We start from the raw sequence: 27,448 nt of genomic DNA on the forward strand, positions 1-27,448 counted from the left end.
CCACAGAGACCCCGTTTCCCACTGTCCCGTTAAACACACCGAGACGCCGTTTCCCACTCTCCCGTTAAACCCACCGGGACCCCGTTTCCCACTCTCGCTTTAAACCCACCGAGACACTGTTTCCCACTCTCCCGTTATACCCATCAAGACACCGCTTCCCACTCTCCCTTTAAACTCACCGAGACCTCATTTCCCACTCTCCCTTTAAACTCGCTGAGACCCCGTTATCCACCCTCCCTTTAAACTCACCGAGAACCCATTTCCCACTCTCCCGTTAAACCCACCGAGATACCGTTTCCCACTCTCCCGTTACACCCACCGAGACACCGTTTCACACTCTCCCTTTAAACTCACGGGTACACCGTTTCCCACTCTCCCTTTAAACTCACCGAGACACCGTTTCCCACTCTCCCTTTAAACTCATAGTGACCCCGTTTCCCATTCTCCCGTTAAACTCATAGTGACCCCGTTTCCCACTCTCCCGTTAAACTCACCGAGACACCGTTTCCCACTCTCCCTTTAAACTCATAGTGACCCCGTTTCCCACTCTCCCTTTAAACTCACAGAGACCCCGTTTCCCACTCTCCCGTTAAACCCACCGAGACACCGTTTCACACTCTCCGTTTAAACTCGCTGAGACCCCGTTATCCACCCTCCCTTTAAACTCACCGAGACCTCATTTCCCACTCTCCCTTTAAACTCATAGTGACCCCGTTTCCCACTCTCCCGTTAAACCCACCGAGACACCGTTTCCCACTCTCCCTTTAAACTCATAGTGACCCCGTTTCCCACTCTCCCTTTAAACTCACAGAGACCCCGTTTCCCACTCTCCCGTTAAACCCACTGAGACACCGTTTCCCACTCTCCCGTTAAACCCACCGGGACCCCGTTTCCCACTCTCCCTTTAAACTCACCGAGACACCGTTTCCCACTCTCCCGTTAAACCCATCAAGACACCGCTTCCCACTCTCCCTTTAAACTCACCGAGACGTCATTTCCCACTCTCCCTTTAAACTCGCTGAGACCCCGTTATAACTCACCGAGAACCCGTTTCCCACTCTCCCGTTAAACCAACCGAGATACCGTTTCCCACTCTCCCGTTAAACCCACCGAGACAAAGTTTCCCACTCTCCCTTTAAACTCACCGAGACCCCGTTTCCCACTCTCCCGGTAAACCCACCGAGACACCGTTTCCCACTCTCCCGTTAAACCCACCGAGACACCGTTTCACTCTCTCCCGTCAAACCCACAGAGACCCCGTTTCCCACTGTCCCGTTAAACCCACCGAGACGCCGTTTCCCACTCTCCCGTTAAACCCACCGGGACCCCGTTTCCCACTCTCGCTTTAAACCCACCGAGACACCGTTTCCCACTCTCCCGTTAAACCCATCAAGACACCGCTTCCCACTCTCCCTTTAAACTCACCGAGACCTCATTTCCCACTCTCCCTTTAAACTCGCTGAGACCCCGTTATCCACCCTCCCTTTAAACTCACCGAGAACCCGTTTCCCACTCTCCCGTTAAACCCACCGAGATACCGTTTCCCACTCTCCCGTTACACCCACCGAGACACCGTTTCACACTCTCCCTTTAAACTCACGGGTACACCGTTTCCCACTCTCCCTTTAAACTCACCGAGACACCGTTTCCCACTCTCCCTTTAAACTCATAGTGACCCCGTTTCCCACTCTCCCGTTAAACTCATAGTGACCCCGTTTCCCACTCTCCCGTTAAACTCACCGAGACACCGTTTCCCACTCTCCCTTTAAACTCATAGTGACCCCGTTTCCCACTCTCCCTTTAAACTCACAGAGACCCCGTTTCCCACTCTCCCGTTAAACCCACCGAGACACCGTTTCACACTCTCCGTTTAAACTCGCTGAGACCCCGTTATCCACCCTCCCTTTAAACTCACCGAGAACCCGTTTCCCACTCTCCCGTTAAACCCACCGAGATACCGTTTCCCACTCTCCCGTTACACCCACCGAGACACCGTTTCACACTCTCCCTTTAAACTCACGGGTACACCGTTTCCCACTCTCCCTTTTATCTCACCGAGACACCGTTTCCCACTCTCCCTTTAAACTCATAGTGACCCCGTTTCCCACTCTCCCGTTAAACTCACCGAGACACCGTTTCCCACTCTCCCTTTAAACTCATAATGACCCCGTTTCCCACTCTCCCGTTGAACCCACCGAGACACCGTTTCCCACTCTCCATTTAAACTCATAGTGACCCCGTTTCCCACTCTCCCTTTAAACTCACAGAGACCCCGTTTCCCACTCTCCCGTTAAACCCACCGAGACACCGTTTCACACTCTCCGTTTAAATTCGCTGAGACCCCGTTATCCACCCTCCCTTTAAACTCACCGAGAACCCGTTTCCCACTCTCCCGTGAAACCCACCGAGATACCGTTTCCCACTCTCCCGTTTCACCCACCGAGACACCGTTTCACACACTCCCTTTAAACTCATTGAGACCCCGTTTCCCACTGTCCCTTTAAACTCACCGAGACCCCGTTTCCCACTCTACCTTTAAACTCACCGAGTCACCGTTTCCTACTCTCCCTTTAAACCCACAGAGACCCCGTTTCCCACTCTCCCGTTAAACCCACCGAGACACCGTTTCCCACTCTCCCGTTAAACTCACCGAGACCTCATTTCCCACTCTCCCTTCAAACCCACCGAGACACCGTTTCACACTCTCCCTTTAAACTCGCTGAGACCCCGTTATCCACCCTCCCTTTAAACTCACCGAGAACGCGTTTCCCACTCTCCCGTTAAACCCACCGAGATACCGTTTCCCCCTCTCCCGTTACACCCACCGAGACACCGTTTCACACTCTCCCTTTAAACTCACCGGGACAACGTTTCCCACTCTCCCTTTAAACTCACCGACACACCGTTTCCCACTCTCCCGTTAAACCCACCGAGACACCGTTTCCCACTCTCCCTTTAAACTCACCGAGACCTCATTTCCCACTCTCCCTTTAAACCCACCGAGACCCCGTTTCCACTCTCCCTTTAAACTCATTGAGACCCCCGTTTCCCACTCTCCCTTTAAACTCACCGAGACCCCGTTTCCCACTCTACCTTTAAACTCACCGAGACACCGTTTCCCACTCTCCCTTTAAACCCACAGAGACCCCGTTTCCCACTCTCCCGTTAAACCCACCGAGACACCGTTTCCCACTCTCCCGTTAAACTCACCGAGACCTCATTTCCCTCTCTCCCTTTAAACCCACCGAGACACCGTTTCACACTCTCCCTTTAAACTCACCGAAACACCGTTTCACACTCTCCCTTTAAACCCACCGAGACACCGTTTCACACTCTCCCTTTAAACCCATCGAGACACCGTTTCCCACTCTCCCTTTAAACTCACCGAGACACCGTTTCCCACTCTCCCTTAAACTCACCGAGACCCCGTTTCCCACTCTACCTTTAAACTCACCGAGACACCGTTTCACACTCTCCCTTTAAACCCACCGAGACACCGTTTCCCACTCTCCCTTTAAACTCACCGGGACAACGTTTCCCACTCTCCCTTTAAACTCACCGACACACCGTTTCCCACTCTCCCGTTAAACCCACCGAGACACCGTTTCCCACTCTCCCTTTAAACTCACCGAGACCTCATTTCCCACTCTCCCTTTAAACCCACCGAGACCCCGTTTCCCACTCTCCCTTTAAACTCATTGAGACCCCGTTTCCCACTCTCCCTTTAAACTCACCGAGACCCCGTTTCCCACTCTACTTTAAACTCACCGAGACACCGTTTCCCACTCTCCCTTTAAACCCACAGAGACCCCGTTTCCCACTCTCCCGTTAAACCCACCGAGACACCGTTTCCCACTCTCCCGTTAAACTCACCGAGACCTCATTTCCCTCTCTCCCTTTAAACCCACCGAGACACCGTTTCACACTCTCCCTTTAAACTCACCGAAACACCGTTTCACACTCTCCCTTTAAACCCACCGAGACACCGTTTCACACTCTCCCTTTAAACCCATCGAGACACCGTTTCCCACTCTCCCTTTAAACTCACCGAGACAGCGTTTCCCACTCTCCCCTTAAACTCACCGAGACCCCGTTTCCCACTCTACCTTTAAACTCACCGAGACACCGTTTCACACTCTCCCTTTAAACCCACCGAGACACCGTTTCCCACTCTCCCGTTAAACCCACCGGGACCCCGTTTCCCACTCTCCCTTTAAACCCACCGAGACACCGTTTCCCACTGTCCCGTTAAACCCACCGAGACACCGTTTCCCACTCTCCCGTTAAACCCACCGGGACCCCCGTTTCCCACTCTCCCTTTAAACCCACCGAGACACCGTTTCCCACTCTCCCGTTAAACCCATCAAGACACCGCTTCCCACTCTCCCTTTAAACTCACCGAGACCTCATTTCCCACTCTCCCTTTAAACTCGCTGAGACCCCGTTATCCACCCTCCCTTTAAACTCACCGAGAACCCGTTTCCCACTCTCCCGTTAAACCCACCGAGATACCGTTTCCCACTCTCCCGTTACACCCACCGAGACACCGTTTCACACTCTCCCTTTAAACTCACCGGTACACCGTTTCCCACTCTCCCTTTAAACTCAAATTGACCCCGTTTCCCACTCTCCCGTTAAACTCACCGAGATACCGTTTCCCACTCTCCCGTTACACCCACCGAGACACCGTTTCACACTCTCCCTTTAAACTCACCGGTACACCGTTTCCCACTCTCCCTTTAAACTCAAATTGACCCCGTTTCCCACTCTCCCGTTAAACTCACCGAGACACCGTTTCCCCCTCTCCCTTTAAACTCATAATGACCCCGTTTCCCACTCTCCCGTTAAACCCACCGAGACACCGTTTCCCACTCTCCCTTTGAACTCATAGTGACCCCGTTTCCCACTCTCCCTTTAAACCCACCGAGACACCGTTTCGCACTCTCCCTTTAAACTCACCGAGACCTCCTTTCCCACTCTCCCTTTAAACCCACCGAGACCCCGTTTCCCACTCTCCCTTTAAACTCATTGAGACCCCGTTTCCCACTCTCCCCTTAAACTCACCGAGACCCCGTTTCCCACTCTACCTTTAAACTCACCGAGACACTGTTTCCCACTCTCCCTTTAAACCCACAGAGACCCCGTTTCCCACTGTCCCGTCAAACCCACCGAAACACCATTTCCCACTCTCCCGTTAAACCCAAGACACCGCTTCCCACTCTCCCTTTGAGCTCACCGAGACCTCATTTCCCACTCTCCCTTTAAGCTCGCTGAGACCCCGTTTCCCACTCTCCCCTTAAACTCACCGAGACCCCGTTTCCCACTCTACCTTTAAACTCACCGAGACACCGTTTCCCACTCTCCCTTTAAACCCACAGAGACCCCGTTTCCCACTGTCCCGTCAAACCCACCGAAACACCATTTCCCACTCTCCCGTGAAACCCACCGAGATACCGTTTCCCACTCTCCCGTTTCACCCACCGAGACACCGTTTCACACACTCCCTTTAAACTCACCGGGACACCCGTTTCCCACTCTCCCTTTAAACTCACCGGGACACCGTTTCCCACACTCCCTTTAAACTCACCGAGACCCCGTTTCCCACTCTCCCGTTAAACTCACCGAGACCTCATTTCCCACTCTCCCTTTAAACCCACCGAGACCCCGTTTCCCACTCTCCCTTTAAACTCATTGAGACCCCGTTTCCCACTCTCCCTTTAAACTCACCGAGACCCCGTTTCCCACTCTACCTTTAAACTCACCGAGACACCGTTTCCCACTCTCCCTTTAAACCCACAGAGACCCCGTTTCCCACTCTCCCGTTAAACCCACCGAGACACCGTTTCCCACTCTCCCTTTGAACTCATAGTGACCCCGTTTCCCACTCTCCCTTTAAACCCACCGAGACACCGTTTCGCACTCTCCCTTTAAACTCACCGAGACCTCCTTTCCCACTCTCCCTTTAAACCCACCGAGACCCCGTTTCCCACTCTCCCTTTAAACTCATTGAGACCCCGTTTCCCACTCTCCCCTTAAACTCACCGAGACCCCCGTTTCCCACTCTACCTTTAAACTCACCGAGACACTGTTTCCCACTCTCCCTTTAAACCCACAGAGACCCCGTTTCCCACTGTCCCGTCAAACCCACCGAAACACCATTTCCCACTCTCCCGTTAAACCCAAGACACCGCTTCCCACTCTCCCTTTGAGCTCACCGAGACCTCATTTCCCACTCTCCCTTTAAGCTCGCTGAGACCCCGTTTCCCACTCTCCCCTTAAACTCACCGAGACCCCGTTTCCCACTCTACCTTTAAACTCACCGAGACACCGTTTCCCACTCTCCCTTTAAACCCACAGAGACCCCGTTTCCCACTGTCCCGTCAAACCCACCGAAACACCATTTCCCACTCTCCCGTGAAACCCACCGAGATACCGTTTCCCACTCTCCCGTTTCACCCACCGAGACACCGTTTCACACACTCCCTTTAAACTCACCGGGACACCGTTTCCCACTCTCCCTTTAAACTCACCGGGACACCGTTTCCCACACTCCCTTTAAACTCACCGAGACCCCGTTTCCCACTCTCCCGTTAAACTCACCGAGACCTCATTTCCCACTCTCCCTTTAAACCCACCGAGACCCCGTTTCCCACTCTCCCTTTAAACTCATTGAGACCCCGTTTCCCACTCTCCCTTTAAACTCACCGAGACCCCGTTTCCCACTCTACCTTTAAACTCACCGAGACACCGTTTCCCACTCTCCCTTTAAACCCACAGAGACCCCGTTTCCCACTCTCCCGTTAAACCCACCGAGACACCGTTTCCCACTCTCCCGTTAAACTCACCGAGACCTCATTTCCCACTCTCCCTTTAAACCCACCGAGACACCGTTTCACACTCTCCCTTTAAACACACCGAGACACCGTTTCCCACTCTCCCTTTAAACTCATAGTGACCCCGTTTCCCACTCTCCCGTTAAACTCACCGAGACACCGTTTCCCACTCTCCCATTAAACCCACCGAGACACCGTTTCCCACACTCCCGTTAAACCCACCGAGACACCGTTTCACACTCTCCCATTAAACCCACCGAGACACCGTTTCACACTCTCCCTTTAAACTCACCGAGACACCGTTTCACACTCTCCCTTTAAACCCACCGAGACACCGTTTCACACTCTCCCTTTAAACCCATCGAGACACCGTTTCCCACTCTCCCTTTAAACTCACCGAGACCCCGTTTCCCACTCTACCTTTAAACTCACCGAGACACCGTTTCCCACTCTCCCCTTAAACTCACCGAGACCCCGTTTCCCACTCTACCTTTAAACTCACCGAGACACCGTTTCACACTCTCCCTTTAAACCCACCGAGACACCGTTTCCCACTCTCCCGTTAAACTCACCGGCACACCGTTTCCCACTCTCCCTTTAAACTCATAGTGACCCCGTTTCCCACTCTCCCTTTAAACTCACAGAGACCCTGTTTCCCACTCTCCCGTTAAACCCACCGAGACACCGTTTCACACTCTCCCTTTAAACTCGCTGAGACCCCGTTATCCACCCTCCCTTTAAACTCACCGAGAACCCGTTTCCCACTCTCCCGTTAAACCCACCGAGACACCGTTTCCCACTCTCCCGTTAAACTCACCGAGACCTCATTTCCCACTCTCCCTTTAAACCCACCGAGACACCGTTTCACACTCTCCCTTTAAACCCACCGAGACACCGTTTCCCACTCTCCCTTTAAACTCATAGTGACCCCGTTTCCCACTCTCCCGTTAAACTCACCGAGACACCGTTTCCCACTCTCCCTTTAAACTCATAGTGACCCCGTTTCCCACTCTCCCGTTAAACCCACCGAGACAATGTTTCCCACTCTCCCTTTAAACTCACCGAGACCCCGTTTCCCACTCTCCCATTAAACCCACCGAGACACCGTTTCCCACTCTCCCCTTAAACCCACCGAGACACCGTTTCCCACTCTCCCGTTAAACCCACCGAGACACCGTTTCACACTCTCCCTTTAAACCCACCGAGACACCGTTTCACACTCTCCCTTTAAACCCACCGAGACACCGTTTCACACTCCCCCTTTAAACCCACCGAGACACCGTTTCACACTCTCCCTTTAAACCCACCGAGACACCGTTTCACACTCTCCCTTTAAACTCACCGAGACACCGTTTCCCACTCTCCCTTTAAACCCACAGAGACCGCGTTTCCCACTGTCCCGTCAAACCCACCGAAACACCATTTCCCACTCTCCCGTTAAACCCATCAAGACACCGCTTCCCACTCTCCCTTTGAGCTCACCGAGACCTCATTTCCCACTCTCCCTTTAAACTCGCTGAGACCCCGTTATCCACCCTCCCTTTAAACTCACCGAGAACCAGTTTCCCACTCTCCCGTTAAACCCACTGAGACACCGTTTCCCACTCTCACGTTACACCCACCGAGACACGGTTTCACACTCTCCCTTTAAACTCACCCGGACACCGTTTCCCACACTCCCTTTAAACTCACCGAGACACCGTTTCCCACTCTCCCTTTAAACTCACCGAGACACCGTTTCACACTCTCCCTTTAAACCCACCGAGACACCGTTTCACACTCTCCCTTTAAACCCATCGAGACACCGTTTCCCACTCTCCCTTTAAACTCACCGAGACACCGTTTCCCACTCTCCCCTTAAACTCACCGAGATCCCGTTTCCCACTCTACCTTTAAACTCACCGAGACACCGTTTCACACTCTCCCGTTAAACCCACCGAGACACCGTTTCACACTCTGCCTTTAAACTCGCTGAGACCCCGTTATCCACCCTCCCTTTAAACTCACCGAGAACCCGTTTCCCACTCTCCCGTTGAACCCACCGAGATACCGTTTCCCACTCTCCCGTTACACCCACCGAGACACCGTTTCACACTCTCCCTTTAAACTCACCGGGACAGCGTTTCCCACTCTCCCTTTAAACTCACCGAGACACCGTTTCCCACTCTCCCGTTAAACCCACCGAGACACCGTTTCCCACTCTCCCTTTAAACTCCCCGAGATCCCGTTTCCCACTCTACCTTTAAACTCACCGAGACACCGTTTCCCACTCTCCCTTTAAACCCACAAAGACCCCGTTTTGCACTCTCCGGTTAAACCCACCGAGACACCGTTTCCCACTCTCCCGTTAAACTCACCGAGACCTCATTTCCCACTCTCCCTTTAAACTCATTGAGACCCCGTTTCCCACTCTCCCTTTAAACTCACCGAGACCCCGTTTCCCACTCTCCCTTTAAACTCACCGAGACACCGTTTCCCACTCTCCCTTTAAACCCACAGAGACCCCGTTTCCCACTCTCCCGTTAAACCCACCGAGACACCGTTTCCCACTCTCCCGTTAAACTCACCGAGACCTCATTTCCCACTCTCCCTTTAAACCCACCGAGACACCGTTTCACACTCTCCCTTTAAACCCACCGAGACACCGTTTCCCACTCTCCCTTTAAACTCATAGTGACCCCGTTTCCCACTCTCCCGTTAAACTCACCGAAACACCGTTTCCCACTCTCCCTTTAAAGTCATCGTGACCCCGTTTCCCACTCTCCCGTTAAACCCACCGAGACAACGTTTCCCACTCTCCCTTTAAACTCACCGAGACCCCGTTTCCCACTCTCCCATTAAACCCACCGAGACACCGTTTCCCACTCTCCCGTTAAACCCACCGAGACACCGTTTCCCACTCTCCCTTTAAACTCACCGAGATCCCGTTTCCCACTCTACCTTTAAACTCACCGAGACACCGTTTCCCACTCTCCCTTTAAACCCACAAAGACCCCGTTTCGCACTCTCCGGTTAAACCCACCGAGACACCGTTTCCCACTCTCCCGTTAAACTCACCGAGACCTCATTTCCCACTCTGCCTTTAAACCCACCGAGACGCCGTTTCCCACTCTCCCTTTAAACTCATTGAGACCCCGTTTCCCACTCTCCCTTTAAACTCACCGAGACCCCGTTTCCCACTCTCCCTTTAAACTCACCGAGACACCGTTTCCCACTCTCCCTTTAAACCCACAGAGACCCCGTTTCCCACTCTCCCGTTAAACCCACCGAGACACCGTTTCCCACTCTCCCGTTAAACTCACCGAGACCTCATTTCCCACTCTCCCTTTAAACCCACCGAGACACCGTTTCACACTCTCCCTTTAAACCCACCGAGACACCGTTTCCCACTCTCCCTTTAAACTCATAGTAACCCCGTTTCCCACTCTCCCGTTAAACTCACCGAGACACCGTTTCCCACTCTCCCTTTAAACTCATAGTGAGCCGTTTCCCACTCTCCCGTTAAACCCACCGAGACAACGTTTCCCACTCTCCCTTTAAACTCACCGAGACCCCGTTTCCCACTCTCCCATTAAACCCACCGAGACACCGTTTCCCACTCTCCCGTTAAACCCACCGAGACACCGTTTCACACTCTCCCGTTAAACCCACCGAGACACCGTTTCACACTCTCCCTTTAAACCCACCGAGACACCGTTTCACACTCTCCCTTTAAACCCACCGAGACACCGTTTCACACTCTCCCTTTAAACCCACCGAGACACCGTTTCACACTCTCCCTTTAAACTCACCGAGACACCGTTTCCCACTCTCCCTTTAAACCCACAGAGACCGCGTTTCCCACTGTCCCGTCAAACCCACCGAAACACCATTTCCCACTCTCCCGTTAAACCCATCAAGACACCGCTTCCCACTCTCCCTTTGAGCTCACCGAGACCTCATTTCCCACTCTCCCGTTAAACCCACTGAGACACCGTTTCCCACTCTCACGTTACACCCACCGAGACACGGTTTCACACTCTCCCTTTAAACTCACCCGGACACCGTTTCCCACACTCCCTTTAAACTCACCGAGACACCGTTTCCCACTCTCCCGTTAAACTCACCGAGACACCGTTTCACACTCTCCCTTTAAACCCACCGAGACACCGTTTCACACTCTCCCTTTAAACCCACCGAGACACCGTTTCCCACTCTCCCGTTAAAGTCACCGGCACACCGTTTCCCACTCTCCCTTTCAACTCATAGTGACCCCGTTTCCCACTCTCCCTTTAAACTCACAGAGACCCCGTTTCCCACTCTCCCGTTAAACCCACCGAGACACCGTTTCACACTCTCCCTTTAAACTCGCTGAGACCCCGTTATCCACCCTCCCTTTAAACTCACCGAGAACCCGTTTCCCACTCTCCCGTTGAACCCACCGAGATACCGTTTCCCACTCTCCCGTTACACCCACCGAGACACCGTTTCACACTCTCCCTTTAAACTCACCGGGACAGCGTTTCCCACTCTCCCTTTAAACTCACCGAGACACCGTTTCCCACTCTCCCGTTAAACCCACCGAGACACCGTTTCCCACTCTCCCGTTAAACTCACCGAGACCTCATTTCCCACTCTGCCTTTAAACCCACCGAGACCCCGTTTCCCACTCTCCCTTTAAACTCATTGAGACCCCGTTTCCCACTCTCCCTTTAAACTCACCGAGACCCCGTTTCCCACTCTCCCTTTAAACTCACCGGGACACCGTTTCCCACTCTCCCTTTAAACCCACAGAGACCCCGTTTCCCACTCTCCCGTTAAACCCACCGAGACACCGTTTCCCACTCTCCCGTTAAACTCACCGAGACCTCATTTCCCACTCTCCCTTTAAACCCACCGAGACACCGTTTCACACTCTCCCTTTAAACCCACCGAGACACAGTTTCCCACTCTCTCTTTAAACTCATAGTGACCCCGTTTCCCACTCTCCCGTTAAACTCACCGAGACACCGTTTCCCACTCTCCCTTTAAACTCACAGTGACCCCGTTTCCCACTCTCCCGTTAAACCCACCGAGACAACGTTTCCCACTCTCCCTTTAAACTCACCGAGACCCCGTTTCCCACTCTCCCATTAAACCCACCGAGACACCGTTTCCCACTCTCCCGTTAAACCCACCGAGACACCGTTTCACACTCTCCCGTTAAACCCACCGAGACACCGTTTCACACTCTCCCTTTAAACCCACCGAGACACCGTTTCACACTCTCCCCTTAAACCCACCGAGACTCCGTTTCACACTCTCCCTTTAAACCCACCGAGACACCGTTTCACACTCTCCCTTTAAACTCACCGAGACACCGTTTCCCACTCTCCCTTTAAACCCATAGAGACCGCATTTCCCACTGTCCCGTCAAACCCACCGAAACACCATTTCCCACTCTCCCGTTAAACCCATCAAGACACCGCTTCCCACTCTCCCTTTGAGCTCACCGAGACCTCATTTCCCACTCTCCCTTTAAACTCGCTGAGACCCCGTTATCCACCCTCCCTTTAAACTCACCTAGAACCCGTTTCCCACTCTCCCGTTAAACCCACTGAGACACCGTTTCCCACTCTCACGTTACACCCACCGAGACACGGTTTCACACTCTCCATTTAAACTCACCCGGACACCGTTTCCCACACTCCCTTTAAACTCACCGAGACACCGTTTCCCACTCTCCCTTTAAACTCACCGAGACACCGTTTCACACTCTCCCTTTAAACCCACCGAGACACCGTTTCACACTCTCCCTTTAAACCCATCGAGACACCGTTTCCCACTCTCCCTTTAAACTCACCGAGACACCGTTTCCCACTCTCCCCTTAAACTCACCTAGACCCCGTTTCCCACTCTACCTTTAAACTCACCGAGACACCGTTTCACACTCTCCCTTTAAACCCACCGAGACACCGTTTCCCACTCTCCCGTTAAACTCACCGGCACACCGTTTCCCACTCTCCCTTTAAACTCATAGTGACTCCGTTTCCCACTCTCCCTTTAAACTCACAGAGACCCCGTTTCCCACTCTCCCGTTAAACCCACCGAGACACCGTTTCACACTCTCCCTTTAAACTCGCTGAGACCCAGTTATCCACCCTCACTTTAAACTCACCGAGAACCCGTTTCCCACTCTCCCGTTGAACGCACCGAAATACCGTTTCCCACTCTCCCGTTACACCCACCGAGACACCGTTTCACACTCTCCCTTTAAACTCACCGGGACAGCGTTTCCCACTCTCCCTTTAAACTCACCGAGACACCGTTTCCCACTCTCCCGTTAAACCCACCGAGACACCGTTTCCCACTCTCCCTTTAAACTCCCCGAGATCCCGTTTCCCACTCTACCTTTAAACTCACCGAGACACCGTTTCCCACTCTCCCTTTAAACCCACAAAGACCCCGTTTTGCACTCTCCGGTTAAACCCACCGAGACACCGTTTCCCACTCTCCCGTTAAACTCACCGAGACCTCATTTCCCACTCTGCCTTTAAACCCACCGAGACCCCGTTTCCCACTCTCCCTTTAAACTCATTGAGACCCCGTTTCCCACTCTCCCTTTAAACTCACCAAGACCTCCTTTCCCACTCTCCCTTTAAACCCACCGAGACCCCGTTTCCCACTCTCCCATTAAACCCACCGAGACACCGTTTCACACTCTCCCGTTAAACCCACCGAGACACCGTTTCACACTCTCCCGTTAAACCCACCGAGACACCGTTTCACACTCTCCCTTTAAACCCACCGAGACACCGTTTCACACTCTCCCTTTAAACCCACCGAGACACCGTTTCACACTCTCCCTTTAAACTCACCGAGACCGCGTTTCCCACTGTCCCGTCAAACCCACCGAAACACCATTTCCCACTCTCCCGTTAAACCCATCAAGACACCGCTTCCCACTCTCCCTTTGAGCTCACCGAGACCTCATTTCCCACTCTCCCTTTAAACTCGCTGAGACCCCGTTATCCACCCTCCCTTTAAACTCACAGAGACCCCGTTTCCCACTCTCCCTTTAAACTCACCGAGACCTCATTTCCCACTCTCCCTTTAAGCCCACCGAGACCTCATTTCCCACTCTCCCTTTAAGCCCACCGAGACACCGTTTCACACTCTCCCTTTAAACCCACCGAGACACCGTTTGCCACTCTCCCGTTAAACTCACCAGCACACCGTTTCCCACTCTCCCTTTAAACTCATAGTGACCCCGTTTCCCACTCTCCCGTTAAACTCACCGGCACACCGTTTCCCACTCTCCCTTTAAACTCATAGTGACCCCGTTTCCCACTCTCCCGTTAAACCCACCAAGACAACGTTTCCCACTCTCCCTTTAAACTCACCGAGACCCCATTTCCCACTCTCCCATTAAACCCACCGAGACACCGTTTCCCATTCTCCCGTTAAACCCACCGAGACAACGTTTCCCACTCTCCCTTTAAACTCACCGAGACCTCATTTCCCACTCTCCCTTTAAACTCGCTGAGACCCCGTTATCCACCCTCCCTTTAAACTCACCGAGAACCCGTTTCCCACTCTCCCGTTAAACCCACCGAGACACCGTTTCCCACTCTCCCGTTACACCCACCGAGACACCGTTTCCCACTCCCCCTTTAAACTCAGAGACCCCGTTTCCCACTCTCCCTTTAAACTCATTGAGACCCCGTTTCCCACTCTCCCCTTAAACTCACCGAGACCCCGTTTCCCACTCTCCCGTTAAACGCACCGAGACACCGTTTCCCACTCTCCCATTAAACTCACCGAGACCTCACTTCCCACTCTCCCTTTAAACCCACCGAGACACCGTTTCACACTCTCCCTTTAAACCCACCGAGACACCGTCTCCCACTCTCCCTTTAAACTCATAGTGACCCCGTTTCCCACTCTCCCTTTAAACCCACCGGGACCCCGTTTCCCACTCTCCCTTTAAACTCACCGGGACACCGTTTCCCACTCTCCCGTTCAACCCATCAAGACACCGCTTCCCACTCTCCCTTTAAACTCACCGAGACCTCATTTCCCACTCTCCCTTTAAACTCGCTGAGACCCCGTTATAACTCACCGAGAACCCGTTTCCCACTCTCCCGTTAAACCAACCGAGATACCGTTTCCCACTCTCCCGTTACACCCACCGAGACACCGTTTCACACTGTCCCTTTAAACTCACCGGGACACCGTTTCCCACTCTCCCTTTAAACTCACCGAGACACCGTTTCCCACTCTCCCGTTAAACCCACCGAGACACCGTTTCCCACTCTCCCTTTAAACTCACCAAGACCTCCTTTCCCACTCTCCCTTTAAACCCACCGAGACCCCGTTTCCCACTCTCCCTTTAAACTCACCGAGACCCCGTTTCCCACTCTACCTTTAAACTCATAGTGACCCCGTTTCCCACTCTCCCTTTAAACTCACCGAGACCCCGTTTCCCACTCTCCCATTAAACCCACCGAGACACCGTTTCCCACTCTCCCGTTAAACGCACTGAGACACCGTTTCCCTCTCTCCCATTACACCCACCGAGACACCGTTTCCCTCTCTCCCTTTAAACCCACAGAGACCCCGTTTCCCACTCTCCCGTTAAACCCACCGAGACACCGTTTCCCACTCTCCCTTTTAACTCACCGAGACCTCATTTGCCACTCTCCCTTTAAGCCCACCGAGACACCGTTTCACACTCTCCCTTTAAACCTACCGAGACACCGTTTCCCACTCTCCCGTTAAACTCACCGGCACACCGTTTCCCACTCTCCCTTTAAACTCATAGTGACCCCGTTTCCCACTCTCCCGTTAAACCCACCGAGACAACGTTTCCCACTCTCCCTTTAAACTCACCGAGACCCCGTTTCCCACTCTCCCATTAAACCGACCGAGACAACGTTTCCCACTCTCCCGTTAAACCCACCGAGACACCATTTCCCACTCTCCCGTTAAACCCACCGGTACCCTGTTTCCCATTCTCCCTTTAAACCCACCGAGACACCGTTTCCCACTCTCCCGTTAAACCCACTGAGACACCGTTTCCCACTCTCCCGTTACACCCACCGAGACACCGTTTCCCACTCCCCCTTTAAACTCACCGAAACACCGTTTCCCACTCTCCCTTTGAACTCATTGAGACGCTGTTTCCCACTCTCCCCTTAAACTCACTGAGACCCCGTTTCCCACTCTACCTTTAAACTCACCGAGACCTCATTTCCCACTCTCCCTTTAAACTCATAGTGACCCCGTTTCCCACTCTCCCGTTAAACTCACCGAGACACCGTTTCCCACTCTCCCTTTAAACTCATAGTGACCCCGTTTCCCACTCTCCCGTTAAACCCACCGAGACAACGTTTCCCACTCTCCCTTTAAACTCACCGAGACCCCGTTTCCCACTCTCCCGTTAAACCCACCGAGACACCGTTTCCCACTCTCCCGTTAAACCCACCGAGACACCGTTTCACACTCTCCCGTTAAACCCACCGAGACACCGTTTCACACTCTCCCTTTAAACCCACCGAGACACCGTTTCACACTCTCCCTTTAAACCCACCGAGACACCGTTTCACACTCTCCCTTTAAACCCACCGAGACACCGTTTCACACTCTCCCTTTAAACTCACCGAGACACCGTTTCCCACTCTCCCTTTAAACCCACAGAGACCCCGTTTCCCACTGTCCCGTCAAATCCACCGAAACACCATTTCCCACTCTCCCGTTAAACCCATCAAGACACCGCTTCCCACTCTCCCTTTGAGCTCACCGAGACCTCATTTCCCACTCTCCCTTTAAACTCGCTAAGACCCCGTTATCCACCCTCCCTTTAAACTCACCGAGAACCCGTTTCCCACTCTCCCGTTAAACCCACTGAGACACCGTTTCCCACTCTCCCGTTACACCCACCGAGACACGGTTTCACACTCTCCCTTTAAACTCACCGGGACACCGTTTCCCACACTCCCTTTAAACTCACCGAGACACCGTTTCCCACTCTCCCTTTAAACCCACAGAGACCCCGTTTCCCAATCTCCCGTTAAACCCACCGAGACACCGTTTCCCACTCGCCCTTTAAACCCACCGAGACACCGTTTCCCACTCCCCCTTTAAACCCACCGAGACACCGTTTCCCACTCCCCCTTTAAACTCACCGAGACACCGTTTCCCGCTCTCCCTTTAAACCCACAGAGACTCCGTTTCCCACTCTCCCGTTAAACCCACCGAGACACCGTTTCCCACTCCCCCTTTAAATCCACCGAGACACCGTTTCCCACTCCCCCTTTAAACTCACCGAGACACCGTTTCCCACTCTCCCTTTAAACCCACAGAGACTCCGTTTCCCACTCTCCCGTTAAACCCACCGAGACACCGTTTCCCACTCTCCCTTTAAACTCACCGAGACCTCATTTCCCACTCTCCCTTTAAGCCCACCGAGACACCGTTTCACACTCTCCCTTTAAACCCACCGACACACCGTTTGCCACTCTCCCGTTAAACTCACCGGCACACCGTTTCCCACTCTCCCTTTAAACTCATAGTGACCCCGTTTCCCACTCTCCCGTTAAACCCACCAAGACAACGTTTCCCACTCTCCCTTTAAACTCACCGAGACCTCATTTCCCACTCTCCCTTTAAACTCGCTGAGACCCCGTTATCCACCCTCCCTTTAAACTCTCCGAGAACCCGTTTCCCACTCTCCGGTTAAACCCACTTAGACACCGTTTCCCACTCTCCCGTTACACCCACCGAGACACCGTTTCCCACTCCCCCTTTAAACTCAGAGACCCCGTTTCCCACTCTCCCTTTAAACTCATTGAGACCCCGTTTCCCACTCTCCCTTTGAATCCACAGAGACCCCGTTTCCCACTCTCCCTTTGAATCCACAGAGACCCCGTTTCCCACTCTCCCTTTAAACTCACCGAGACACCGTTTCCCACTCTCCCTTTAAACCCACAGAGACCCGGTTTCCCACTCTCCCTTTAAACTCAGAGACCCCGTTTCCCACTCTCCCTTTGAACTCATTGAGACCCCGTTTCCCACTCTCCCCTTAAACTCACTGAGACCCCATTTCCCACTCTACCTTTAAACCCACAGAGACCCCGTTTCCCACTCTCCCGTTAAACCCACCGAGACACCGTTTCACACTCTCCCGTTAAACCCACAGAGACCCCGTTTCCCACTGTCCCGTTAAACCCACCGAGACACCATTTCCCACTCTCCCGTTAAGCCCACCGGGACCCCGTTTCCCACTCTCCCATTAAACCCACCGAGACACCGTTTCCCACTCTCCCGTTAAACCCATCAAGACACCGCTTCCCACTCTCCCTTTAAACTCACCGAGACCTCATTTCCCACTCTCCCTTTAAACTCGCTGAGACCCCGTTATCCACTCTCCCTTTAAACTCACCGAGAACCCGTTTCCCACTCTCCCGTTAAACCCACCGAGATACCGTTTCCCACTCTCCCGTTACACCCACCGAGACACCGTTTCACACTCTCCCTTTAAACTCACCGGGACACCGTTTCCCACTCTCCCTTTAAACTCACCGAGACACCGTTTCCCACTCTCCCTTGAAACCCACAGAGACCCCGTTTCCCACTCTCCCGTTAAACCCACCGAGACACCGTTTCCCACTCTCCCTTTAAACTCACCGAGACCTCATTTCCCACTCTCCCTTTAAACCCACCGAGACCCCGTTTCCCACTCTCCCTTTAAACTCATTGAGACCCCGTTTCCCACTCTACCTTTAAACTCACCGAGACACCGTTTCCCACTCTCCCTTTAAACCCACAGAGACCCCGTTTCCCACTCTCCCGTTAAACCCACCGAGGCACCGTTTCCCACTCTCCCGTTAAATTCACCGAGACCTCATTTCCCACTCTCCCTTTAAACCCACCGAGACACCGTTTCACACTCTCCCTTTAAACCCACCGAGACACCGTTTCCCACTCTCCCTTTAAACTCATAGTGACCCCGTTTCCCACTCTCTCGTTAAACCCACCGAGACTCCGTTTCACACTCTCCCGTTAAACCCACCGAGATACCGTTTCACACTCTCCCTTTAAACTCATAGTGACCCCGTTTCCCACTCTCCCGTTAAACTCTCCGAGACACCGTTTCCCACTCTCCCTTTAAACTCATAGTGACCCCGTTTCCCACTCTCCCGTTAAACCCACCGAGACAACGTTTCCCACTCTCCCTTTAAACTCACCGAGACCTCGTTTCCCACTCTCCCATTAAACCCACCGAGACACCGTTTCCCACTCTCTCATTAAACCCACCGAGACTCCGTTTCACACTCTCCCGTTAAACCCACCGAGATACCGTTTCACACACTCCCTTTAAACTCACCGGGACACCGTTTCCCACCCTCCCTTTAAACTCACCGAGACACCGTTTCACACTCTCTCGTTAAACCCACCATCTCTCGGGCCTACGTCGCCCGCGTGTCGGTGTCCTTCATGCGGCCGGTGTCGTGCTCGGATCATCACCTTGTGTGGATGGAATTTATTCCACTACACCCTCGGGTGGGATCCGGGTATTGGCATTTTAACAACCGGCTGCTGGAGGACAGCCGATTCCGGGATTCGTTCCGAGCTTTCTGGGTCTCCTGGAAGGAGAGGCGGAGTGAGTTCTGCTCCCTACGGCTATGGTGGGATGTGGGCAAAGCCCACATCCGGTTTTTATGTCGGGAGTACACTAGGGGGTCGACAAAGAGGCGGAGCTCTGAGGTTGAGCGGCTTGAGAGAGCGTTGCTTGACCTGGAGTCCCGCCTCGGTCCGACCGCTGGAGACCAGCAGCTGTGGCAGGAATACCAGGAGAAGAAGGACGCACTAAGGAACCTGCAGCTCCAGCAGTCCCGAGGTGCGTACGTGAGGTCACGGATCCAAATGCTGCAGGATTTGGACCGTGGCTCACCCTTCTTCTACTCGTTGGAAAGGTGGCGGGGAGTTCAAAAGCAGCTAGTGGAGCTGCTGGCTGCCGATGGCTCCTCCATCACGGACCCTGATGGAATTAACAACGAGGTCCGTTCATTCTATCGGTCCTTATTCTCGCCTGATCCGTCAAATGCGGAGGCGTGTAATGAGGTCTGGGAGGATTTGCCGAAGGTCAGCCCAGAGGACGCAGTTCGTCTGGATGCCCCCCTGACTCGGGAGGAGCTGTCCACTGCCCTTTGGCAACTCCAGAGGGGCAAGTCCCCTGGTTTGGATGGACTGAGTGTTGAGTTTTATCAGGCTTTTTGGGATGTCCTGGGGGATGATTACAGCCTTGTCCTAGGGGAGAGCCTAGCCACCAGAGAAATGCCCCTCTCATGGCGGAGAGCTGTTGTGGTCCTACTGCCCAAGAAGGGAGACCTCCGCCTGCTAAAGAACTGGCGGCCGGTCTCCCTCTTGTGCGTGGACTACAAGATCTTCGCCCGGGCAATAGCCAACCGTCTGGGTTCGGTAATTGGACAGGTGGTCCATCCTGACCAATCTTATACAGTCCCGGGCCGCTCCATCCAGGACAATGTCCACCTAGTACGGGACCTGATCCACCTACTCCAGGAGACTGGGACCCCGGCAGCGTTTCTTTCTCTTGACCAGGAGAAGGCTTTTGACCGGGTGGACCACAGTTTCCTGGTGGGCACCCTGCAGGCTTTTGGGCTCGGACCACACTTTGTGGCCCGAGTTCGGCTCCTGTACTCTGCCGCAGAGTGCCTAGTTAAGATTAATGGATCATTGACAGGACCTATCCACTTCCGAAGAGGAGTGCGTCAGGGGTGCCCCATGTCCGGTCAACTGTATGCGATCTGTGTCGAGCCATTCCTCAGCCTTCTTCGGCGAAGGCTGACAGGTCTGGTTCTGCGCGAACCGGACATGGGGGTCGTCCTCTCGGCCTACGCCGATGACGTACTCCTCATGATGACAGACCCCTGTGACCTGCGGAGGATGCGCGAGTGCCAAGATGTTTTCTCGGCGGCATCCTCCGCCAGGATCAACTGGGCGAAATGTTCCTGACTCTTAGTAGGCCAGTGGCAGGTGGACTCCCTGCCGGAGGAGATGAGAGCTTTTGAGTGGAGCACCAGACGTCTTCTCTATCTGGAAGTCTACCTGAGTCCTTCTGGGGAGACCTGGCTGGCGAACTGGCAGGACCTGGAGACAAAGGTCATGGCCCGGCTAGGGCGCTGGTCAGGCCTTCTCAGGGTGCTTTCCTATCGAGGCAGGGTGGTGGTCATAAACCAGCTGGTGGCCTCCATGTTGTGGTACCGGATGGTCACCTTGGCCCCCCCGCCCCTTTTGTCGCAAGAATGCAGAGGAAGCTAGTGGACTTCTTCTGGGGAAACAGGAAGCACTGGGTCTCTGCAGCGGTTCTGAGTCTCCCAGAAGGAGAGGGCGGACAGTCGCTGGTGTGTGTACGCACGCGACTGGCAGCTCTCCGCCTCAGGACGCTGCAGAGATTCCTGTACGCCGAGCACCCTCCCAGGTGGCACGTGTTGGCGACTTTCTTCCTCCGGAGGGGCTGCTGTCTTGCCGAAGATATGCAGCTACCACCGGCGGGCGTTAGCCGTGCTGCTTTGCAGAGGCTGCCCGGCTTCTATCAGGACCTACTGAGATTCTGGAACATGGTTTCCTCAGGCCGGGAATCCCCTCCTCTGGCGGAGGGCGGGGTCCTGGCCGACCCTTGCCCTGTCTCAACGGATGTCAGTGCGGCTCAGGGGTGTGGAACGACTCGGGCTGAGCTGCTCGTCGGGCCCAGGCCCCGCAGCCTTACCCGAGAGACGAATCCACACAACTTGAGCCGTCTTTCATCAACACCCACAATCCCATTCAGGGATGCAGGCAGGAGGTACCTTTATGGGCTGCTGCTCCACACCCTCCACTTCCTAGCATTTGTCCACCGTCCCGACACGCCATGGCGGTCGGTCTTTCCACCTGGAGGTGAGGGGGGTCCCCAGTGGAAGTCCCTCTACAAGGGAGTCCTTCCCATGCACCTTGGGGATCTCGGCTGGAGGGTGCTGCATAAAGCGGTGCCCTGCAATAAGTTCTTTAGTTTGTACACGGATCTCCCAGCCGCGTGTCACTTCTGCGGGCTGGAGGAGACCGTGTACCATATGTACGTGGAGTGTGTGAGGCTGCAGCCCCTTTTCGCGTATTTGCGTGGGCTGCTTCTCGCCTTCTGGTTGCATTTCAGTCCCACCCTATTCATATATGGTCATCCAGTAAGGAGGGGGGCACAGAGGGATGAGGATGTCCTTGTCAACTTGCTCCTGGGGCTGGCGAAAATTGCCATCCGTGGCTCCTGGAAAAGGGTGGCAGGAGGTTCTCCCCGGGTGGACTGCCTGGCTATGTTTAGGGGGTATGTTCGAGCCCGAGTGAACATTGAAAAGGAATACGCACAGTCCACGGCGACCGTCGAGATGTTCCGGGACCGTTGGGCTCCGCGGGGTGTAAATGCCATCATTGATGAGGATGGCAATATATTGGTTTAACATGCATTGTCTGTTTGTAGTGTAGTAAATATGTTAGTCACTGGTTTTGTAAATATTGTATAGCAACGACATTTGTAATAAAGAATTTTGTAGTAAAAAAAAATGACACCGTTTCCCACTCTCCCTTTAAACCCACCGAGACACCGTTTCCCACTCTCCCTTTAAACCCACCGAGACACCGTTTCCCACTGTCCCTTTAAACTCACCGAGACACCGTTTCCCACTGTCCCTTTAAACTCACCGAGACACCGTTTCCCACTCTCCCTTTAAACCCACCGAGACACCGTTTCCCACTCTCCCTTTAAACCCACCGAGACACCGTTTCACACTCTCCCTTTAAACCCACCGAGACACCGTTCCTCACTCTCCCTTTAAACTCACCGAGACCCCGTTTCCCACTCTCCCTTTAAACTCACCGAGACCCTGTTTCCCACTCTCCCTTTAAACCCACAGAGACCCCGTTTCCCACTCTCCCGTTAAACTCACAGTGATCCCGTTTCCCACTCTCCCTTTAAACTCACCAGGACCCCGTTTCCCACTCTCCCTTTAAACCCACCGAGACCCCGTTTCCCACTCTCCCTTTAAACCCACCGAGACCCCGTTTCCCACTCTCCCTTTAAACCCACCGAGACCCCGTTTCCCACTCTCCCTTTAAACCCACAGAGAACCCGTTTCCCACTCTTCCTTTAAACTTGCCGAGACCCCGTTTCCCTCTCTCCCTTTAAACCCGCCGGGATCCCGTTTCACATTCTCCCTTTAAACTTGCCGAGACCCCGTTTCCCACTGTCCCTTTAAACCCACAGAGACCCCGTTTCCCACTCTCTCTTTAAACGCACCGGGACCCCGTTTCCCACTCTCCCTTTAAACTCACCGGGACCCTGTTTCCCACTCTCCCGTTAAACCCACAGAGACCCCGTTTCCCACTCTCCCTTTAAACTCACCCGGACCCTGTTTCCCACTCTCCCTCTAAACCCACAGAGACCCCGTTTCCCACTCTCCCTTTAAACCTACAGAGACCCCGTTTCCCACTCTCCCTTTAAACCCACCGAGATCCCATTTCCTTCACGCTCATTAAACGCTGGAGATGAATTTGTGGGCCTGTTGAGTATGCAGATGAACTCGAAATGGAAGGGAAGATGTGCTGAGATAAATAACATCAGTGGCCATAGGGCCGAACGGCCTGTTTCTCCAATATTGTGCTTTTCAGCGGAAGTGGAGTGGATCGTTTCACATCATCTGGAATTCACTCTGGCTCTTCTATTCCTCCAGCATCCGTCTCCATCGCAACAATTGGCAGTCAGGGGGGCCAGCCCTATCCAACAGGTTGACCTGTTGGTCTTAGCAGGAATTATACTTGAGCAGTTAGTGCAGGAGGGGCCCCAGACGGTGGCAAACCTTCCAGGTCTGGGCACTGTCCAGAGTAGGGGTGGGGTGGGTGGGAAGAGCCTTGGTGCCAATATTGGGTGATAACCACACAGTACCCTTTGGACAGCAGCTTGGTGAAGCAAAGAGAACCCCAGCCCCCCACGATGAACCTGGACTCTCCCGGAATGCTGTAGACCCTGAGCAGCCGCGTGCTTTCAGAATGCAGGGACCACGTGACAGCTGCCTCTCGCTTTGTTTCCTGCAGACTCGCCCATCTGGAAGCACCCAGTCCTGTGCTGCAGTAAAGACAGCATCCTCAATGCCCTTACCACCCTCCCCTCCAACGCTCTGCAGACAGAAGCACTGAAACTCTTCAAGGTAAAAGCTCGGTACTCTCTGTTAGCTCTTATTGGCGTGGGGCATTAACAGGATGCAAAGCACTAAAGCTTTCTCACTCAAAATACTCTTTTTTTTTTTGTTGAACAGTATGTGTAGTGTGACTGCCTCACATGCCCTTCCAAGCTTTTCCTTGTTGAGTTGTGTTGGCCTCAGAACCCCATCACCTCCAGTTTCAAATGTCTTTGTGGCTATATCCCTCCTGTGTCCTTAACCTCCTCCCGTCGAACAGCTGCCTACCCAGCTTGGCCTCCTGGGCAGTCCCGAGCCCCGTCTATCACTTCATCCAGTCAGTGAACCCTTCGATTCTCCACTCTCGGCCCGAAACGTCGACTGTACCTTTTCCCATAGAGGCAGCCTGGTCTGCTGAGTTCCTCCAGTACCTTCTGTGTGTAGCTCTTGTCTGTGATTCTCCACTCTCCTCCCTTTCTCTGGGATCTTTCTGATAGGTTGGAGGGAAGAGATGCAGAGAGAGACCTGGTTTGTTCTATTATTATGATTATGAGGACACACAGTCCCCTTTTATTGTCATTTAGTAATGCATGCATTAAGAAATGATACAATGTTTTTCTAGAATGATATCACGAAAAACACATGACAAACCAACTTAAAAACTAACAAAAACCACATAATTATAACATGTAGTTACAACAGTGCAAAGCAATACCATAATTTAATAAAAACAGACCATGGCACAGTAAAAGTCTCAAAGTCTCTCGAAAGTCCCATTATCTCACGCAGACGGTAAACCTCCAGCGCCGCCAACTTGCCGATGCAGCATCCCGGAAGCATCCGACCACAGTTCGACTCCGAGTCTGTCTGAAAAACTCCGAGCCTCTCTGAAAAACTCCGAGCCTCCGACCACCTATTTGACACCGAGCACCATCTCTGCCGAGCACTTCGACCCCGGCCCCCACAACAGGCAATACGCAAAGCTGAGGATTTGGGGACTTCGTCTCCAGAGACTCTCGATCACACAGTAGCAGCGGAAGCAAAGCAGGCATTTCAGAAGTTGCTCCAGATGTTCCTCTGCGCTTCACGGCTGTCCCCTATCAAATCCGGATTGTGCACGGCCCCTAGTTACACATACGATATCATTCAGAACGGCCGCGCGCGCTGCGTCACACTGCCATCTTCTCCTCCCTCCTCCTCCTGCTGAATGTATCGAGATACAGTAGAAAAACTTCTGTTTTGCATGCCATCCCAACAGATTATACCAAACACAATCTTATCAAGATCATAAAAAATCCTTATAAAAAGCAGAATAAAATAGAACAGTTACAACGAAAGTTCAGTCCAGACAGACAAAGTGCAGAAGCCGCAGCAAGATAGATCAAAAGTTCATCTCTTGGTGTACGAGACTCCATTCAGGAGTCTGATAACTGGGACAGAAACTTCCCATGATTCTGGAGGTTCGTGCTCTTTGGCTATTGTATCTGTAATGCAAGTTAATTGAACAACTTCCCAGCTGCCAGCTTGTATATTTCTCAAATTTGACCCTGCACTGTCCTGAAGCTCTGGGGCAGCCAAAAAAGATGTGGCGCTTTTGAGTGACATTCCACGCCTCTAGCCCTGCCACGCTAGCAACCTACCCCATCTCACAACCCACGATCACATACCTAACTGAGCTTTTCTACTGAGTTGACAGGGGCAGATGGAAGCTTTTCATACCATCAAAGTGTCCAAGATAAGCAGGGGTGATGGTTATGAACGTGAGTTGCCTCTGTTTCATAAACCCTGCGTACGCCTGGCATGGCTGTCTGTGTCTGATACACAGTTGGCACTCAATCCAAATGTTGTCAACTGCGTGACTCACGCACCCAGCTCGGGTTCGTCAGCCTCGCCCGGCCGCGGTTGCTTATGCCAGTGTGGTTGAGTTGTTGTTCTTTGATCAGACGTGTTCTCCCACGTCTCTGTTCCCGGTCAGTTGTGGTGCTCGATGTCCCTCACCTCACTTGTACTCTTTCCCCAGTCATGCCAGTTGTTCATCAACGTGCTGGTGGAAGCGCCTTCAATTGACTACCACGTGTCGCTGGCTCAGAGCGCACTGCAGGTTTGCCTGACGCACACCGAGCTACAGAACGAAATCTTCTGTCACTTCATCAAGCAGACCAGCAACAGGCAGTCACACAACTTCTCCCTCATACAGGTAACCACGCTCGCGGCAAGCCGAGGCTCACCTACACCTCACAGATTGCTACCTGAGCTGGCTTTATGCTGCCGCATCTGGCGTTAAAGTTTCCCTACTGAAGGATGGAGTTTCACTGGGCGTTTCAGTACAGTAGTCAACATTTGTGAGATGAGATTGAAGATAACATGGTGGGAAAATACTTCATACATTCTGGGAATCTTCACTATTATTGAATTCACTCATCACTCAGAGATCCCTGATATCTATTAGCTATTTTTTGTTGAATTTATGTCATTGAGCTGAGCCTCAGTATAGGTTGTAGCTTTTGCCCAGTATTCAATGGACTCTCTATGATTATGGCTTCTTGCTCCCTGTCCAGTGCTGGCAGCTCCTGGCGCTGTGTGTCGCTCTTTTCCTACCCCAGCATCACTTCCTGTGGTATCTCAAGCTTCACCTCCAGCGCAACGCGGACCCCAGGTAGGAGACCTCCGAACATGGGAGCAAAGCTGCAGGATGGGATACAAATGCAAGGGCCACTTCCCAGTGCTGTGGAGTTGGCTGTTTCTAACATCGTGGTATACCTTTGAAGTGTTGTTCTCCCACAGGTTGTCTGCCACTGTCTGGCGGTGAGGGAGGAAAGGATGTGCAAGGTCTTTTCCAATGCCTGTGTCCTGCCGTCCCTACAGAATGGGGTATTGCTGCCTCTCCGATAGTGAAGCTCTGGAATTCTCAGCCCCAAGGTTGCAGCTCAGTAGATACATTTAAGGTGGAGATAGAAAATTATTTGAAAGATGAAGGAATTGAGGGATTTGGGGAACTGATGCAGAAGAAGAGTTGAGGTCAGCATAGGACAGGCTCGAGGGGCTGAATGGCCTGCTCTTCCTATTTTCTTTCGAAGTGTACCTTGCATTTCTCAGCAACTTGACCAAGACCACTGGCTTCCAGGCTTAGTTTGGAATTCACCTCAGCGTTCCACACATTCAACAAGGACACCAACTCGGGTCTATCACTAGTGTTCCTTCATTGAAAGCACCAGTGCATTACACACAACTCAGTCCTGCAGCAGTTCTGCTACTGGGGTGGTAATCCAGGCACCCTATGACTATCCACACCTCAGCATCACGGTTGTCTTTAATTGCCCTAATGAAGAAGCCTAACCAACTGCTGCTCAGTTTTATCAAGTGGTGCGGGAGCAATGGCCTGTTTCTGGGCTGCGTATATTCCTTAAAGCCTTGCAAGACAAAGGTTTATCATGA

The 27,448-nt window shown here is 52.9% G+C and overlaps 1 protein-coding gene across 2 annotated transcripts in view; it reads left to right on the top strand.

The window, feature by feature from the left end:
* plekhh1 (pleckstrin homology domain containing, family H (with MyTH4 domain) member 1) overlaps positions 1 to 27,448 on the top strand; it is a 283,094-nt gene that overhangs the window by 222,990 nt on the left and 32,656 nt on the right. For both annotated transcript variants that reach the window (XM_072265032.1, XM_072265024.1), the window contains exons 18-20: positions 23,931 to 24,043; positions 26,034 to 26,210; positions 26,572 to 26,669. In XM_072265032.1, the coding sequence (XP_072121133.1) occupies positions 23,931 to 24,043; positions 26,034 to 26,210; positions 26,572 to 26,669 (388 nt within the window). The remainder of the gene's footprint in view (positions 1 to 23,930; positions 24,044 to 26,033; positions 26,211 to 26,571; positions 26,670 to 27,448) is intronic.

Source organism: Mobula birostris, chromosome 1, assembly GCF_030028105.1.
Source record: "Mobula birostris isolate sMobBir1 chromosome 1, sMobBir1.hap1, whole genome shotgun sequence".
In the NCBI taxonomy this organism is placed as follows: Eukaryota; Metazoa; Chordata; class Chondrichthyes; order Myliobatiformes; family Myliobatidae; genus Mobula; species Mobula birostris.